Source organism: Moschus berezovskii, chromosome 11, assembly GCF_049115385.1.
Source record: "Moschus berezovskii isolate FMDL1 chromosome 11, NW_MosBer_1.0, whole genome shotgun sequence".
Lineage (NCBI taxonomy): Eukaryota > Metazoa > Chordata > Mammalia > Artiodactyla > Moschidae > Moschus > Moschus berezovskii.
Window position 1 is genome coordinate 7597347 of NC_142470.1, and position 15434 is coordinate 7612780.

The 15434-nt window shown below is 52.9% G+C and overlaps 1 protein-coding gene across 4 annotated transcripts in view; it reads left to right on the forward strand.

Moving 5' to 3' along the window:
• ZER1 (zyg-11 related cell cycle regulator) overlaps positions 1-15434 on the forward strand; it is a 29861-nt gene that overhangs the window by 12095 nt on the left and 2332 nt on the right. For 2 of the 4 annotated variants that reach the window (XM_055399407.2, XM_055399408.2), the window contains exons 3-15: positions 783-933; positions 1361-1797; positions 2054-2230; positions 3489-3603; positions 3749-3895; positions 4239-4412; positions 7672-7887; positions 8820-8861; positions 9020-9139; positions 10023-10138; positions 10757-10945; positions 11983-12080; positions 14206-14308. In XM_055399407.2, coding sequence (XP_055255382.1) covers positions 783-933; positions 1361-1797; positions 2054-2230; positions 3489-3603; positions 3749-3895; positions 4239-4412; positions 7672-7887; positions 8820-8861; positions 9020-9139; positions 10023-10138; positions 10757-10945; positions 11983-12080; positions 14206-14308 — 2085 coding nt within the window. The remainder of the gene's footprint in view (positions 1-782; positions 934-1360; positions 1798-2053; positions 2231-3488; positions 3604-3748; positions 3896-4238; positions 4413-7671; positions 7888-8819; positions 8862-9019; positions 9140-10022; positions 10139-10756; positions 10946-11982; positions 12081-14205; positions 14309-15434) is intronic. The other 2 variants (XM_055399410.2, XM_055399411.2) reach the window with 2 other exon arrangements.

The following is a 15434-nucleotide window of genomic DNA, read 5'->3' on the forward strand; positions in this document are numbered from 1 at the left end:
TCCTAGAAGAGTAATATCCATGCCTGACTGCTCGGGGTTCGGTCCAGGTTCCTGAGAGGGAAATGGTTAGCCCAGAAAGTTGCCAATAAAAGTGGGAACCTGTGTGTGACCCAAGAGCCCAGCTCGTGAAAAATGTTCTGAGTATCTAATGTAGGCTGGGCACTAGATTAGACACTGTGCAGACCAGAGTTGTGTCCATTTTACAGATGAAGGCACTGAGGTCGGGGGAAGTTCAGTTACGTGTGTGAAGTTGCCCAGGTAGTGCACACCCAATCCAGGATTTCTATTCTAGAGTGTTTGACTCCATAGTGTTTCCCACCAGGCCCGGATTCTTGCCTCCACTGGTATCCCAGCAAAACTGTTCCTGAGCGCTTGCCCTGTACCCAGCTCAGAGCTCCAGACCCCTGGGCTCAGTCTTGCTGTTGGATGGGGTCCTGAGAGGGGCTGATCAAGGAATCAGAAGCTGGCTTAAAGAAGATGGGGAGTGCAGATGTGTGTGTTTGTTACAGAAGTGTCTACAGTTTAGGGGGGAAGAGCTTGGGATTTGCCAGTGATAAGAGGCCCTTCACACCAGTTAGTTTACTTTTGGACTCCTGGATCCTGGGGCCACCCTTAAACTCACCGGTCAGGTGCTCAGGATCCAACCAGGTACTATGAGGAGGAGGAGACGGAGGTTGTTGCTGGGATGATCAGGGAAGTCTTTGCAGGGGAAGCTTGTGCTGGGTGGGCCTTGAAGGGAGGGCAAGGGGCCCTCCCCTGAACCAGGCTTCCTTCCCTCCCAGGTACGTGGAGCTGGTCAACGCCGCCTGCAACTTTGAACCACACGAGAGCTTCTTCAGCCTCTTCTCTGACCCCCGCAGCACCCGCCTCACCCGCATCCACCTCCGCGAGGACCTGGTGCAAGACCAGGACCTGGAGGCCATTCGCAAGCAGGTGAGACCCGGTCATTCAGGCCCCGGGCACGGCCATGCGAGGCCACCCCGAGACAGGCAGGCAGGGGGGGAGTCGGAGCAGGAATCCCAAGGCCCCGCCAGCGCCCTTCCTATTGTGCAGTGCATGCGTGTGTACTCACCAAGTCATGTCCGACTCTTTGTGACCCCATGGCTGTAGCCTACCAGACTTCTCTGTCCGTGGGATTCTCCAGGCAAGAATACTGGAGTGGGTAGTCATGCCACCCTCCAGGGGATCTTCCCAATCCAGGGATCAAACTCTCATCTCCTACAGCTCCTGCTCTGCAGGCAGATTACCACTGAGCTGCCAGGGAAGCCCCCTATGTGCAGACCCCTCCCCAATCCCACCTGTGGTCCAGGGCCAGGGTAGGGGTGGGCAGAGGTGATGACAGGGATGTGCCCTCCACCAGGACCTGGTGGAGCTGTATCTGACCAACTGCGAGAAGCTGTCCGCCAAGAGCCTCCAGACTCTAAGGAGCTTCAGCCACACCCTGGTGTCCCTGAGCCTCTTCGGCTGCGCAAACATCTTCTACGAGGAGGAGAACCCCGGGGGCTGCGAAGACGAGTGCCTTGTCAACCCCACCTGCCAGGTGCTGGTCAAGGACTTCACCTTCGAGGGCTTCAGCCGCCTGCGCTTCCTCAACCTGGGCCGCATGATCGATGGGGTTCCCGTGGAGTCCCTGCTGCGGCCCCTCAACTCGCTGGCCGCCTTGGACCTCTCGGGCATCCAGACGAGCGATGCGGCCTTCCTCACCCAGTGGAAAGACAGCCTGGTGTCCCTCGTGCTCTACAACATGGACCTGTCGGATGACCACATCCGTGTCATCGTCCAGCTGCACAAGCTGCGGTGAGCTCTGAGCTTGCAGGGTTGGTGTAGGGAGGTGAGGGTCGGCAGTCCCAGAAGGTTCCCGAGCTCCCAGCCAGGCAGCACATGGGGCTGGAAGAGCCCCATGCTTTATACCCCCTGTTCCGTCTGGATCAGGGCTGTTCAGGGCACCTGGGTCAGCTGTAGCGGGGACCTCGGACTGAAGCAGCAGGAGTCTACGAGGCAGCCCCAGTCTGTGTCCAGCTCCTGACCCATGACCCCCCGCCCCAACCTCCAGGCACCTGGACATCTCCCGAGACCGCCTCTCCAGCTACTACAAGTTCAAGCTGACTCGCAAGGTGCTGAGCCTCTTCGTGCAGAAGCTGGGAAACCTGATGTCCTTGGACATCTCCGGCCACATGATCCTGGAGAACTGCAGCATCTCCAAGATGGACGAGGAAGCAGGACAGACCAGGTGGGGCCCCACCTGCCCTGTTTGCGAGCGGGTGTCATCCAACAAGCGTTGACCAGGCGCCCCTCTGCCAAGCGCTGTGCTGACGAAGAAAAAACAAATCAGGCCCTCTCGCGTGGGTATGAGCTAGTGGGGACAGGCAGGTCATCGCTGGGGCTGCAGTAGGGGCAACACGGGGCTCCAGTGTGGCCCCAAGGATCAGAAGGAAGGAGGAGGAGGTGTGGCATCCAGGCTGTGCCGAAAGCACACTCTTGCGTTTGCCAGAAAAAGATGTTTACCATGGCGCTCTGGCAGAGGGAACAGCATGTGCAAAGGCTGGAGGTACGAGCATGGGGAGTGACTGGGAGGTTCCAGCACTCAGACGGGCTGAGCCCTGTGGTGGCGTTCACGGGAGGCCGCCATGCCCACCGCTCATTAGGTGTTACTGCTGACAGGCTGGACCCCGGGTTGGTCAGGTGAGAGAGCGGATTCAGACCCCTCCTCTAGCTGTCTTTGATCTTTTTTTTTTAATTTTAGTATTTATTTACTTATCTGGCTGTGTTGGGTCTTAGTTGTGGCATCTGGGCATGTGGGATCTTAGTTCCCCAACCAGGGATTAAACCCATCTCCCCTGCACTGCAAGGCAGATTCTTAACCACTGGATCACTAGGGAAGTCCCTGGTGTTTTTTTTTTTTAAATTGGAGTATAACTGCTTTACAATGTTGGGTTAATTTCTGCTATACAACAAAGTGAATCGCTATATGTATATCTGTGTCCCCTGTTACTGTCATTGGTCTTAAGCCCTCCCCCCAAGCACTCCTCCTGGACTAGAGTGGAGTTTGGTTGGTGGGCATGTCCATTCATGGCTGTTGAGGAAACCTAAAGGTGACACGCCCTCCCTGGAACAGCAAGCAGGATTGGCTGCAACAGTTATCTCCCATCCCACATGTTCTCTGCAGTGTGACCTTGTCACCCTCCCGTCAAGAGGTGGGGTCTGTGTCTGTCTCCTGCCTTTTTTTTTTTGACCACACCACGAGACATGTGGGATCTTAGTTCCCCGACCAGGGATCAGACCCGTACCCCCTGCGCAGAATCTTAACCACTAGACCACCAGGGAAGTCCCTTACTGCCTTTAAAATAAAAAATAGACAAGGCTAGAGGGCCTAGCAGAGGGCCCCAAGGAAATGTGCTTCACCACCCCCAGGGAGAGGCTCCCCTTTGTGCTGAATCCAGGGCAGCTGCAGGCCCCACGCCACTGATTCCAGCACCCTCTCCCCTCAGCATCGAGCCTTCCAAGAGCAGCATCATGCCTTTCCGGGCCCTGAAGAGGCCACTGCAGTTCCTTGGGCTCTTCGAGACCTCCCTGTGCCGCCTGACGCACATTCCGGCCTACAAAGTGAGAGCGGGGCACGGGGAGGGGAGGACCAGGGTGCCCCAGGACAAGGGAGGGGGTGTCCGCCCTGGTGTTAGGGATGGAATTGGGATCAGGCATCCCGCCCCTCGGCCACTTCCGGGATGTTCTGAGCATGCTCCATCTGCAGGTGAGTGGTGACAAAAACGAGGAGCAGGTGCTGAACGCCATAGAGGCCTACACGGAGCACCGGCCGGAGATCACCTCACGGGCCATCAACCTGCTTTTCGACATCGCACGCATCGAACGCTGCAACCAACTTCTGCGGGCCCTGAAGGTCAGCACCAACCCTGGAGGGCCCTCCGAGGGGCTCCAGTTCATTCTCCCCCATCTCCTCCTCAGCCATCCCCCTCCTCCTTCCTAGGACACCAGCCATCCCATCCCCCGAACCCCAAACCCATCTCTCAGCGCCTCCCTTGGCCCAGCACTGACCCTGTCCCAGGACCATGGCCAACCCCAGTTTCTGTCCCCCAGCCCCGACTCCTGCCCTCAGGGAGCAGGATCGGGCTGAGCCCTGCCCCAGAGGACCTGTCCGAGCGCCCGCACCCCGCCCCAGGCCTGTCCCTGCACAGCTGCGGCAGGCCTGGCCAACCCCCGGCCCGTGCCCTGTCTTGGCGCAGCTGGTCATCACGGCCCTCAAGTGCCACAAGTATGACAAGAACATCCAGGTGACCGGCAGCGCCGCCCTTTTCTACCTGACCAATTCCGAGTACCGCTCAGAGCAGAGTGTCAAGCTGCGCCGGCAGGTCATCCAGGTGGTGCTGAATGGCATGGAATCCTACCAGGAGGTGACGGTGAGCCCCTGCCCGCTGCCCGCTCTGGCCCCTTGCCCTGTGTCCCAGCCTCACCAGCAGGCTCGGCGATCCCCGCGGGTGCCATGCTTGCTCTCCCCCTTTCTCTCCTGGCTCTGTCCCACCCCCCTCCCAACCCCCATTTCCCAGGGCATCACTCCCAAACTCTGGGACTGGGCATTCAAGGCCCCCTGACCTGGCCCCACCCGAGTCTGTCTCCCACCCCACCCTCCCCCAGGGGCCCCAGGCCTTTACTCCTGCTTGTTCCTTAGCCCTTCTTCCCAGTAATGCTCTGCTGGGGTGGGTGTTTTTTTTTTTTTTCAATAGCTGCTTTTGTTATAAAAGTAATCAAATTTTTACTGGAGAAAAATTACAATTATGGGTATAAAGGGGGGAAGAAAAGCCATAATTTCACACACGGACATAGCCACCATTAACATCCTTCTGGCTTTTAGTCTATGCATAGTTATGAGTAAACAGGACTGTCCTGTGCATCCTGTAACATGGGTTTCCATTTCAGCAGCATCTTGTGAATGTGAATATCTCCCATGTCAACAAACTTACAAGAGAATTTGAAAAGTCATGTTTCTTTTCTGATGACAAAAAGTGAGCTCCCTAATGCTTAGAAAACAAATTTAAGTAACAGAAAATGTCTAAGACTAACTAGAAAGTGAAAGTGCTGAGCCCAGCGCCCCTCCCCCGGGGCAGCTGGTTTTAACAGTTCAGCTTCCTAATTGTTGATGTCAGCGCTGTGTGCCATGCCCCCAGGGAGAGGCCGCCCTGGTGCTGACCCTGTTGGGGACTTGGGGACCGTGGCCAAGCCCCATCCCCATGGAGTAGTCCGAGGGGCTCCCCCGAGTACGTGGGCTGCACTGACTGAGCCAGCCCCACGGTTGAATATTTTAGGTTGCTTTTCACGTTTTGCTATTTCTTTTTTAATTCGAACGTGCCAACTCTTAGTTGTGACTAAGTGGGCTCTTATTTGCAGTATGTGGGATTTAGTTCCCTGACCAGGGATTGAACCTCGGTCCCCTGCATTGGGAACTCAGACTTACCCACTGGACCACCAGGGAAGTCCCCATGTTTTGCTTTCAAATCAGGCTTTGCTGAATACATGTAAGCCATGCTTGTTATGAGACTTATCTAAATGGAGAACTGCTGGAGCAGTGGGTCTGTGTATTTTTAAAGCATTTGGTATATATTCTTGCATCGTTCTCCAGAAAGGCTCTGGTGGGGATGCAGCCTCTGCAGGAGTGAGGAGGCCCCCTTTCCCACTGACTCCCAACTCCAGACTTGAGAGCAACTTTTTCCTTTGTTGAGATAGATTTTATCATCAGGTAAAAGGGTTGTTGTTTTGTTTTTTTGCCGCTTGGCTGTGCTATGCAGCGTGTGGAATCTCAGTTCCTCAACCAGGGACTGAACCTGTGTCCTCTGCATTGGAAGCACAGATTAACCATTGATCACCAGGGAGGTCCCAGGGGTGTCTTTTTTTTTTTTTTTTTAAAGAAAAAAGAATGCTAGTTGAAGACTTGCAAATTAATAAACTCATTCAAAGAAATAGAAATTAATAAAAACCACTTTTTGACTGGGGAGATTGATGATACCCATTAACGAAGGCCAGGGGAAGAACACATTCCCGCTTTCCACTGGTGAGGTATGAATCAGACAGCCTCTTCATGGGGCAACTGGCAAAACCTGCCAAAACTGTAAGCACAGTTACCTTTTAGCCTAGGTATTCCACAGTTAAGAGATAGTCATAAAGGAAAAATATATAGACATTCTCCCTTTTTGATACATAGAAGTCAGAGGAAACCAAAAGCTTTCAACAGTAAGGGCCTGACCCTGGAAAGTAGTGTAAAATCCACTCACATTATGGGTATGATGGTAAATCTGTACATCCTAATGTGAAAACATGGATGACCCTGTGGGTGGACAAGTGAAGAGACGTTCTGGACCAATGTGGATAAAACCTCTTTCGACCCCCCCCCATATTTGTATTTCCATGTTAGAGAAACCGTGATGGTTGTGCACCAAACTTTTAATAGGGATTACTTCTGAAGAATAAAGTGAGGGACTTTCACTTTCTGCTCAGATAATGTTATTTGAATGTTTCACAGTGATTAAGTATTGCTTCTGTAATCTAAAATAATTTTTTCCCCAAATTATAAAATGTGTGTATATTATGGGGGGAAGGACAGAGTTAACAAGGGTTCAGCACTGTTAGTCGCTCAGTTGTGTCCAACTCTTTGCGACCCCATGGACTGTAGCCCACCAGGCTCCTCTGTCCATGGAATTCTCCAGGCAAGAATACTGGAGTGGGTGGCCATTCCCTTCTCCAGGGGATCTTCCCAACTCAGGGATCAAACCCGGGTTGGTAATATTCTCTAATTTACATAAGTAATGAAGTGTGGTGAACTTCCAATATCTAGTGAGAAATGATGGAGGGAAGTTAAATTATGAGGAAAATGTGCCGAGAATACTATGAAAATAAAAAAAGTAACCCACAGATAACACAAAAAGAAATCGAGGGGGTGAAGCAACTGGAACGTTCCTGTGCTGCTGGTGGGAGTGTAAACTGGTACAGCCACTGTGAGAACATTCTGGAGTTACCTGGTAAAGCCGAAGACATGCACACCTTGTTGCCCAGAAGCTCCACCCCACTCGTGGGTGGCCCTGGAGGAGCCCATAACACGTGGCTGCCATGAAGTAGCCAAACACTGAAGTCTACCCAAATGTCCACCAGCAGTAGGCTGGATGAATCAATTGGAATTCTACTCTGCAAATGAAAAAAAGAGAATGCATTTCACCTACTAATGACAACATTAGTCATTGATCTCACAAAGCTGCAGTGGAAAAAGAAGCTACAAGTTGCTAGAGAATCTTTCAAATGGAAAGGCCGGGATAGGGCCGTCTTGCAGGGAGGGGCTTATGATCAGGAAGGGACACACGGGGACTTCTGGCTGCTGGCAGTGTCCTTTTTCCTGACCCAGAGGGTGGTTCCATGGTTGTTGAAAAGTTCATTTGCTTAATAATTATTTGTGAAATTATACCTTGGTATTTTACACCCCCCCCATTCTGTATATTATAGTTCACTTTTTTTAATGGTAAAAAAAATAAACAGCCTCTTAGTCTCTCTCCTCTTCCAGAAAGCCTTCCTGGACTGCCACAGCTCTGGACGATCCCACACTTCTAGAGAGACTCTCGGGTCCAGCTTCCAGGGCCACCCCTGACTGTGCTCCACTTGTCTCCTGACCTCACCCAGGTTCAGCGGAACTGCTGCCTGACGCTCTGCAACTTCAGCATCCCGGAGGAGCTGGAGTTCCAGTACCGCCGCGTCAACGAGCTCCTGCTCAGCATCCTCAACCCCACGCGGCAGGACGAGTCAATCCAGCGCATTGCCGTGCACCTGTGCAACGCCCTGGTCTGCCAGGTGGACAACGACCACAAGGAGGCCGTGGGCAAGATGGGCTTCGTTGTGGTGCGTGTGGCTGGGGGGATGCCCTTCTCTCCTCCCCTCCCTCTCTCTTCCAGAGCCCCCCTGCTGAAAGGGCGGATTTGGGAGTCACATCCTAGCAGTGAACGTTGCTTCTGACCCTAGATTTCCTCCCGCTAGAACTCCCTGTCACCCTCTCGCAGCCTCTCCACTGTTCCGGGAGGTCCCACTGTCCTCCTGCCTGCTCAGACCAGGTGCCCCTGTTAAGTCTTCCCAGCTGGGATTAAAGAAGTATCTGAGGGACTAGCTGTTTAACGTCGGCCTCCTCGCTGGGTGTGAGCTCCGTGGGGAAAGACACCATGCTACATCCTTCCACCATCCTGTCCCCAGCACTTCCTAGCACAGGGCCCAGCACACAATGGGGGAGGTGATCAGTATTTGCTGGAGAAAGGAAGGGAAGAATGAGGGAGGCACCTCCAGTCTCCTTTCAGTCATCGCTGGGGAGGCTGAAGCCCACAGGGTGGGAGGGCTGTGCCCAAAGCTGGGCGGGTCAAGGTTGAGCCAAGCCTGCTAATGCTAAGTACCAGGTCTGTGGGTCGCACTTCTTCGAACAGCCTCCCAAATAAAGAGCGGGTTTGGGGGGGGTTTAATATTTGTGTATTTAAGTGGCTGTGTTGGTTCCTAGCTGCGGCAGGCTCAGTAGTTGTGGTGCTCGGGCTTAGTTGCCCTGCAGCATATGGGATCTTAGTTCCCCAACCAGGGATCGAACCCACATCCTCTGCATTGGAAGGCGGATTCCCAACCACTGGGCCACCAGGGTAGTGCCTAGAGAGGCAGATGTGGTCTCGTCAGGAGGTATTAACAGGAACGGAGTAACTGACTCCTCCCTCCATCCTGGTTCTGGGAGGACACGGTAGCTCTTGGAGCCCTGGCCCCCCCCCCCAGCCCCCCCTTCAAGTTCTCTTCTCTGCCCACAGACCATGCTGAAGCTGATTCAGAAGAAGCTGCTGGACAAGATAGTAAGTCAAGTCTTCATGGAACCACCCGCCCCCTCCCCTTGGCTGAGAGGGGACTGGTTTGCCCTGGGGGGTATGCGCCTCTGTCCGGGGACCCCCCCTCACCAGGTGCCTGTGGGCCCGTCCCGGTGCACCTGTGCTGAGCCCTCTCCCCGCTTCAGTGTGACCAGGTGATGGAGTTCTCCTGGAGCGCCCTGTGGAACATCACGGACGAGACACCTGACAACTGCGAGATGTTCCTCAACTTCAACGGCATGAAGCTCTTCCTGGACTGCCTGAAGGTAGCGCCTCTTCAGCAGCAGCCAGACCCCCATTCGGCCTCTCCTCTGTCCCCAGGTCCCCCAGCTACCCTCTCCCCGTGGTTCCCATGGAAGGGCAGTGGGGGCCCCCTGAGACCCACCATCCCAGGATGTGCTGTGGAGGTCTTCCCTGACCCAGACGGCCTGGATGGGCCTCTCTTAGAGCCCTCCCTCCAAGGGAATTCCTAGGTGGCGCTGGTGGTAAAGAACCCGCCTGCCAACCTAGGAAACATAAAAGAAATGGGTTCGATCCCTGGGTTGGGAAGATCCACTGGAGGAGGAAATGGCAACCCATTCCAGTATTCTTGCCTGGAGAGTTCCACAGACAGAGGAGCCTGGCGGGCTACAGTCCATGGGGTTGCAGAGTCGGACACGACTGAAGTGACTTAACACACAACACACACTCCAAGGAAAAACCCAAACCAGTCCTTCTCAGTGTGGTTGCTCCAACTGCCCAGGTCTGACCAGAGTCCACTGGGGTGTCAGCTGGACAGAATTCTGTCCAGTAGGGTGACCTCTTCATCCTAAAACTCATTCATTTTCTTGCTCTAGTTTCCAAAAGGATTCCCTGAAGCTTAATATTTCGAGTTTTGGTAAACAGAATCATTTGTCCCATTCAGTTTTATAGGTCAGATCTGTGCACGCAGCCTTTGAGTCTGTGGCATGGAGCCCCACCATTTTAATCCCTTGAGATGTATACCTAGCACTGTCCTAGGTGTACTGAGACGTAGGAGGGCAGCAAATTACACCCTGTCTCTGTCCAGGGGAAATGGCTAGACAGATGTTCATAAAGCCTCCATGCTACCAGCATCAGACACAAATCAGATACTCACTGCTCTGACTCCAGTGGCTCTTATCTTGCCAGGAGTTCCCAGAGAAGCAGGAGCTGCATCGGAATATGCTGGGACTCTTGGGGAATGTGGCAGAGGTGAAGGAGCTACGGCCCCAGCTAATGACTTCCCAGTTCATCAGTGTCTTCAGGTTGGTACTTTGCTCCTTTCCCTTTTCGCCTTGGCTGCCAGGATGCTCAGAGCTCTAATCAGTGCTCAATTGTAGCAACTGCTATCAGTATAGGTTTCTGTTAGGAATGTCACCTTCACTCTATGGTGCAGTTTCTTATCCTTTGAATCCTCCATAAATGGTCCCCTTGTAGCAATATCTTATCTTAAATGACCTCAGATTCCCTTTAGAAGTCATTTGGGGGAGGCTTCCCTAGCAGTCCAGTGGTTAGAACTCCACACTTCCAATGCAGGTGGTATGGGTTTGATCCCTGGTTCAGGGAACTAAGATACTGCATGCCACAGAGCATGGCCAAAAAAACATTTTTTTAATGAAAAAGAAGTCATGGGAAATTCCCTGGCAGTTGAGTGGTTAAGACTCAGCACTTTCACTGTTAAGGGAGAAGGTTCAAGCCCTGGACAGGGAACTAAGATCCCACAAGGTATGCAGCACAGCCAAAAAAAAAAAAGTCATCTGGGTGTGGATAATAAGTGATAAATCAATAGTCCCTCTGGCATCTAATCTATGAGTTGGAGTCAGCAGCCTGTATCTGAAGCAGGCCTCGGGGATCAGGACTCCATTTTTCTCCCTTCTTGGCAGCAACCTGCTGGAGAGCAAGGCAGATGGAATTGAGGTTTCCTACAACGCCTGCGGTGTGCTCTCCCACATCATGTTTGATGGGCCCGAGGCCTGGGGCATCTGTGAACCCCAGCGGGAGGAGGTGGAGGAGCGCATGTGGGCAGCCATCCAGAGCTGGGACATCAACTCACGGAGAAACATCAATTACAGGTGCGGGGCTGTGGCCGTGGGGTCAGTGCTGGGACAGGCCACTCCTTCCTGACGAGGCCTGGTTGGTGCTGCTTGCGCTTCTAGGCCTGAGCTGGGTCTTTCTCACTGAGCTGTGGTCCATGGAGAGGCCACATGTGGTCCATGAGGTGTGCACGTAAAGGCGCATGCCTTACCTCTTCAGCTTGGTGCCTTTTTCCTCACATCAACATCTGTGTACACTAAGCCTGCCATTCACAGATGTTCGATCCATGTTCAGTTGTGGGAGAGGAAAAAAAAAGAAAATACATAAACAACAGGAAACAAACAGAAACCATTCATTCCTGAAAAGAGCATCCCCCTAACATTCCGCGTCTCTCCTTCCAGCAGTTTTCTGTGCACAGATTTAACCACCTCTGTCCAGCCGGCATCAAGTCTTACTATCACGTGATTGGATTTCCAGTCGCAGCTGTGGTCTCCTTCCCTATTGTGTAACTGAGTCACTTTCTATGTGTGCCTGGGCCATGGCATAGGGATTGACACTGAAGCTGAAAACCCATGTCGGGAGGACTTAGGCTCGTGCTCGTGGCTTTGTCCATGCTCCAATTACCGTCCGTTCAGAGGAGAGAGGAAGTGGAATCACTGGCCTGGGGAGGGGGTTGGTGGGGGTCGCACATATATCTTGCAAGCTTTTGGACCATGACTCCAGATGGCGCGTAGAAGGCCATGGTGGGAAGTGCAGTCACAATCTCTTCTCCTTCCCAGGGTCCTCTGCTCCTAAGGCCCAGGCTGGGGCTCTCCTCCCTGCCACCATCCCCCGTCTCTGCACCATCTGATCTGTGTTCCTCCTCCCTCCCTCATGCTCATGACCTTTCTCACAAGGGAGCTCTCCTTGTGGAGCCCGAAGTGGGCTGAAGGACCATATGCCTGCCCACCACCGTGTCCTTCCATCCTGCTGGCCTGCTCATTGTTGGTCCATGAAACCCTTCAGCAAGGAGGAGCCCCCAGTGTACCCTGCCAATGCCCAGCATCAAAAGTGACCTTGATTTTTCTTCCTGCAGGTCATTTGAGCCAATTCTTCGCCTCCTTCCCCAGGGCATCTCGCCTGTCAGCCAACACTGGGCCACCTGGGCCCTCTATAACCTGGTGTCTGTCTACCGTGAGTACCCGCTCACCCCGTGGTTCCCTCATCCACGATGATCCGGGTGGGAGCGCTGTGAGAGGCAGCATCAGTGTCTGTGTCGCCCCCCACCTCTCTCTGGCATCAGTGGGACACCCAGCAAGCATGGCTAGCTCCTGTCTCATCGGCTGAAGCAGGCCTGACAGAGGAGCCGGCCCATCCAGAGACCCCACACACGCAGCTTTCTTAATATTTCCTGCTTCAGATAAGTGAATAGTCAGAAATCTCCATGCTGCGACTTCCCTGGTGGTCCAGTGGTTAAGACTCCATGCGTCCACTGTAGGGGGCACAGGTTCGATCCCTGATCAGGAAACTGAGATCTTGCCTGCTGTACCACGCAACCAAAAAAAAAAGAAAAGAAAAATCTCTATGCCTTCTGTAAGGCAGGGTAAGACCAACCCAAACCAGAACTAACCCCTGAGGAAACAGACATCCGAGAGGACAGGAGAGAACTTGAAAACAACTCTCGCTTATTTTCGCCAAGAGAGTCCTGCCCTCCCTGAGAAGAGCCTGAACCAGGTCCTCTGCTCAGTGCCTTTTGGGGAGAGGAGAAGGAGGGTATAGCACTAAGAGACTGATGGCAGACCAGGCTCGCCCCTAGTTCTCTGCTTTGCCAGCTGTGTGATCTTGGGCAGGTAATTTAACCTCTCTGGGCCTTGATTTTCTCCTCTGTAAAATGGGGGTAATAATGCCTACTTCATAAGGTTGGTGGGAAAAGAGAACCAGTGGAAACTGTTGAGCCCTGGTGCCTGGATACTGCTCAGTCCTGTTAACTGGCAGGCAGAGGGGATGAGAGTGTAGGCCCTCCGCAGAATTAGGTGGCAGTTGAAGGGGGTGGACTTGAAACTTTGATGTGTCCAGACCAACTTGTTTTGCTCCTGCGTATATGTGTTTATCCGTGGATAGCTTGCTTGGAGTGAACATTTTGGAGACCTTTTGTATAAAGGTGTAAAGAGAAGTGTTGGCTTGCAAGGCATGGAACAAGGACTCTTTTTAAGCAAAGGCAGATATGTTGTTATTCTGAAGATTCCAAAAGCATTTATGACAGCAGCAGTCACATACCTTACCAGGTGACAGGCAAGCTAGATGGATGCTCATGGGCGAGATGAGCAAACAGCTTTCCATTTTAATAAACATTTATAAACAAACCAGAAGAAAAAAAAAAAGAGGGCAGGCCCTGGGGGAAGACGGCCTGTGCTACTTTGAGCAGGTTTCTCAACCTCTCTGGGCCTCACTTTCCCTATATTTAAAATGGGCTAATAATAGTACTTACCTCATAGGATTGCTGTGAAATAAGACATGTAAAGTGCTGAGACGAGCACTTGGCACATAACAGTTCAGCCAATTATTTTATTATTCCTTGAGGTTAGTCTTACTAAAAAGTAGCACCTTACCTCAGAGAGGCAGCGTGGCAGCTGGGAAGAGCTCTGAGCCAGGACTGTCAGACAGGCCTCTTGAGTGACTTCGAGTGGGCTACTTCATTTCTCTGCACCTCAGCTCTTTCATCATTAAATGGAGATGATAAAAAATAGCTCCGTATACTATACTATACTGTACAGCTGCTAGAAGGCCACAGAAATGCCCACGTTCTCCCTGGAGTGTCTATATAGCCCTGGATCCCGAGCCCTAGAATCTTCTTTGTGGGAGTGAACCATGAAGCCCCGCAGTGGGCAGGCCTGGTGGTTTCCTCCTGGTGGGTCCCAGAATCACCTGGAGACATTTTGTTAAAAGTACACGTAAATACAGGTTCCTGGATCTGTTGAATCAAGACACCCTGGGGCGGTGCTTAGGAAGTCCTTGTTTTTACAAACACTTCTCAGAGAATAGAAGGGGCTGGAGTGAGTGACATTTGGGGGGAAATGCCACCACGAAGCGAAGGGAAGAGCCTTTCCCAAGGGGTTCAGCCTTGCTTCCCCCAGGTGGCCTCAGGAACTCGGCCTTGGGGCCAGGCCAGCATGGCTCCTGCAGCTGCACCCTCACTCGGGCCCACATCTTCATGCCCCGTCCTGGGAGGGCCGTCCTCAGAGCAGGGGAGGGTTTCGGGGCCACAGGCTGATAGAAGTCCCACCCTGGTCACGTGCTGTCTGCCCTCACCCCCCCACAGCGGACAAGTACTGCCCTCTGCTGATCAAAGAAGGCGGGATGCCCCTCCTGAGGGACATGATCAAGATGGTGACCGCGCGGCAGGAGACCAAGGAAATGGCCCGGTAAGAGACTGGCAGCGTTTCTGCCTGGAGCCTAGACTTGGGGGAGCCAAGGATACACAGCTGGGCCCTCTCGTGGTTGGGAATGGCTAACATTCCCAGAGGCAACTCAGAGCTGAGAGTGGAGGCAGACAGCATACTGCTGTCCAGCTGGTGCCTCCCTGAGTGTCATAATGGCCACCATGTGGCCAGAAACTAGACGATCAAGCTCTGAACAGAGCATCGTTGCCCTCATTTGTAAGTTTTGTTTTCCTTTATTCCCAGCAAATCCCATCCTCTCATCCCTGGGCATTAGCAAGTCAGGTCAGAATTCGTCCTTATTTTTGGCCAAAGACATTCCAACTAAAGAAAGGACACAGTGTGGTAAAATACATTCTGAGATTGGGCAGAATGCGTGAGCTTCTGAACGTGAAGGTCCTGGACACAGGCCTTCTGCTGCACTGTGGGTTTCACTTCCGGGTCTAAAATATCATCTACTGGAATCTCACACCCGTCAGCGCACAAGAAAGACCCTTAGGGATGCTGCATGTCGTGATCACCAGTAACAACCATGCTTCCTCCAGGACCCCTTCTAGAAGGGGACGCAGTTAAGTTTACCCCGGTTCTGAAGGCAGTGTAGAATAGAAAGTGTCATGGTGGGGTGGGGTGGGGGGGCGCGTGGAGTTCAGAGTCTCCCCAGAGAAGGACTCACTGATGTTTCTGCAGTTACTTTTGGCAAAAGGCACTGCTTAAGCATTTAATTGACAGATTTGTCTGAGTTTGAGAATGGTGAAATGAGTGGTTCTCCCACTTAATGTCTCCCCAAAGGATCCCCTAAAAAGACTGTTAAAAATGTAGTGGCCCTACCCTAGATTTTCTTTTCCAGTGGGTCTGGGCAGTGGGCCTGGGAATATGCATTGTCAACAGAGCTTCCAGGAGATTTGAGAAGCACTGGCTAAGACTGACCCGTAATCCACCCCAATCACTTTGAAAGCTCTGTAGGACTTAAGCTGTGTACCTGAGCTGACCAGCCTGAGGGCAGGGTGCTTAGGAGAAGTCCACAAGTCCTGTCCCACCCCAGGCATCCTTTATCTCCTACAAGGCGGTGTGGCGCCTCTTTGGCACAAAGAGGCTGCAGTGAACAGCACTC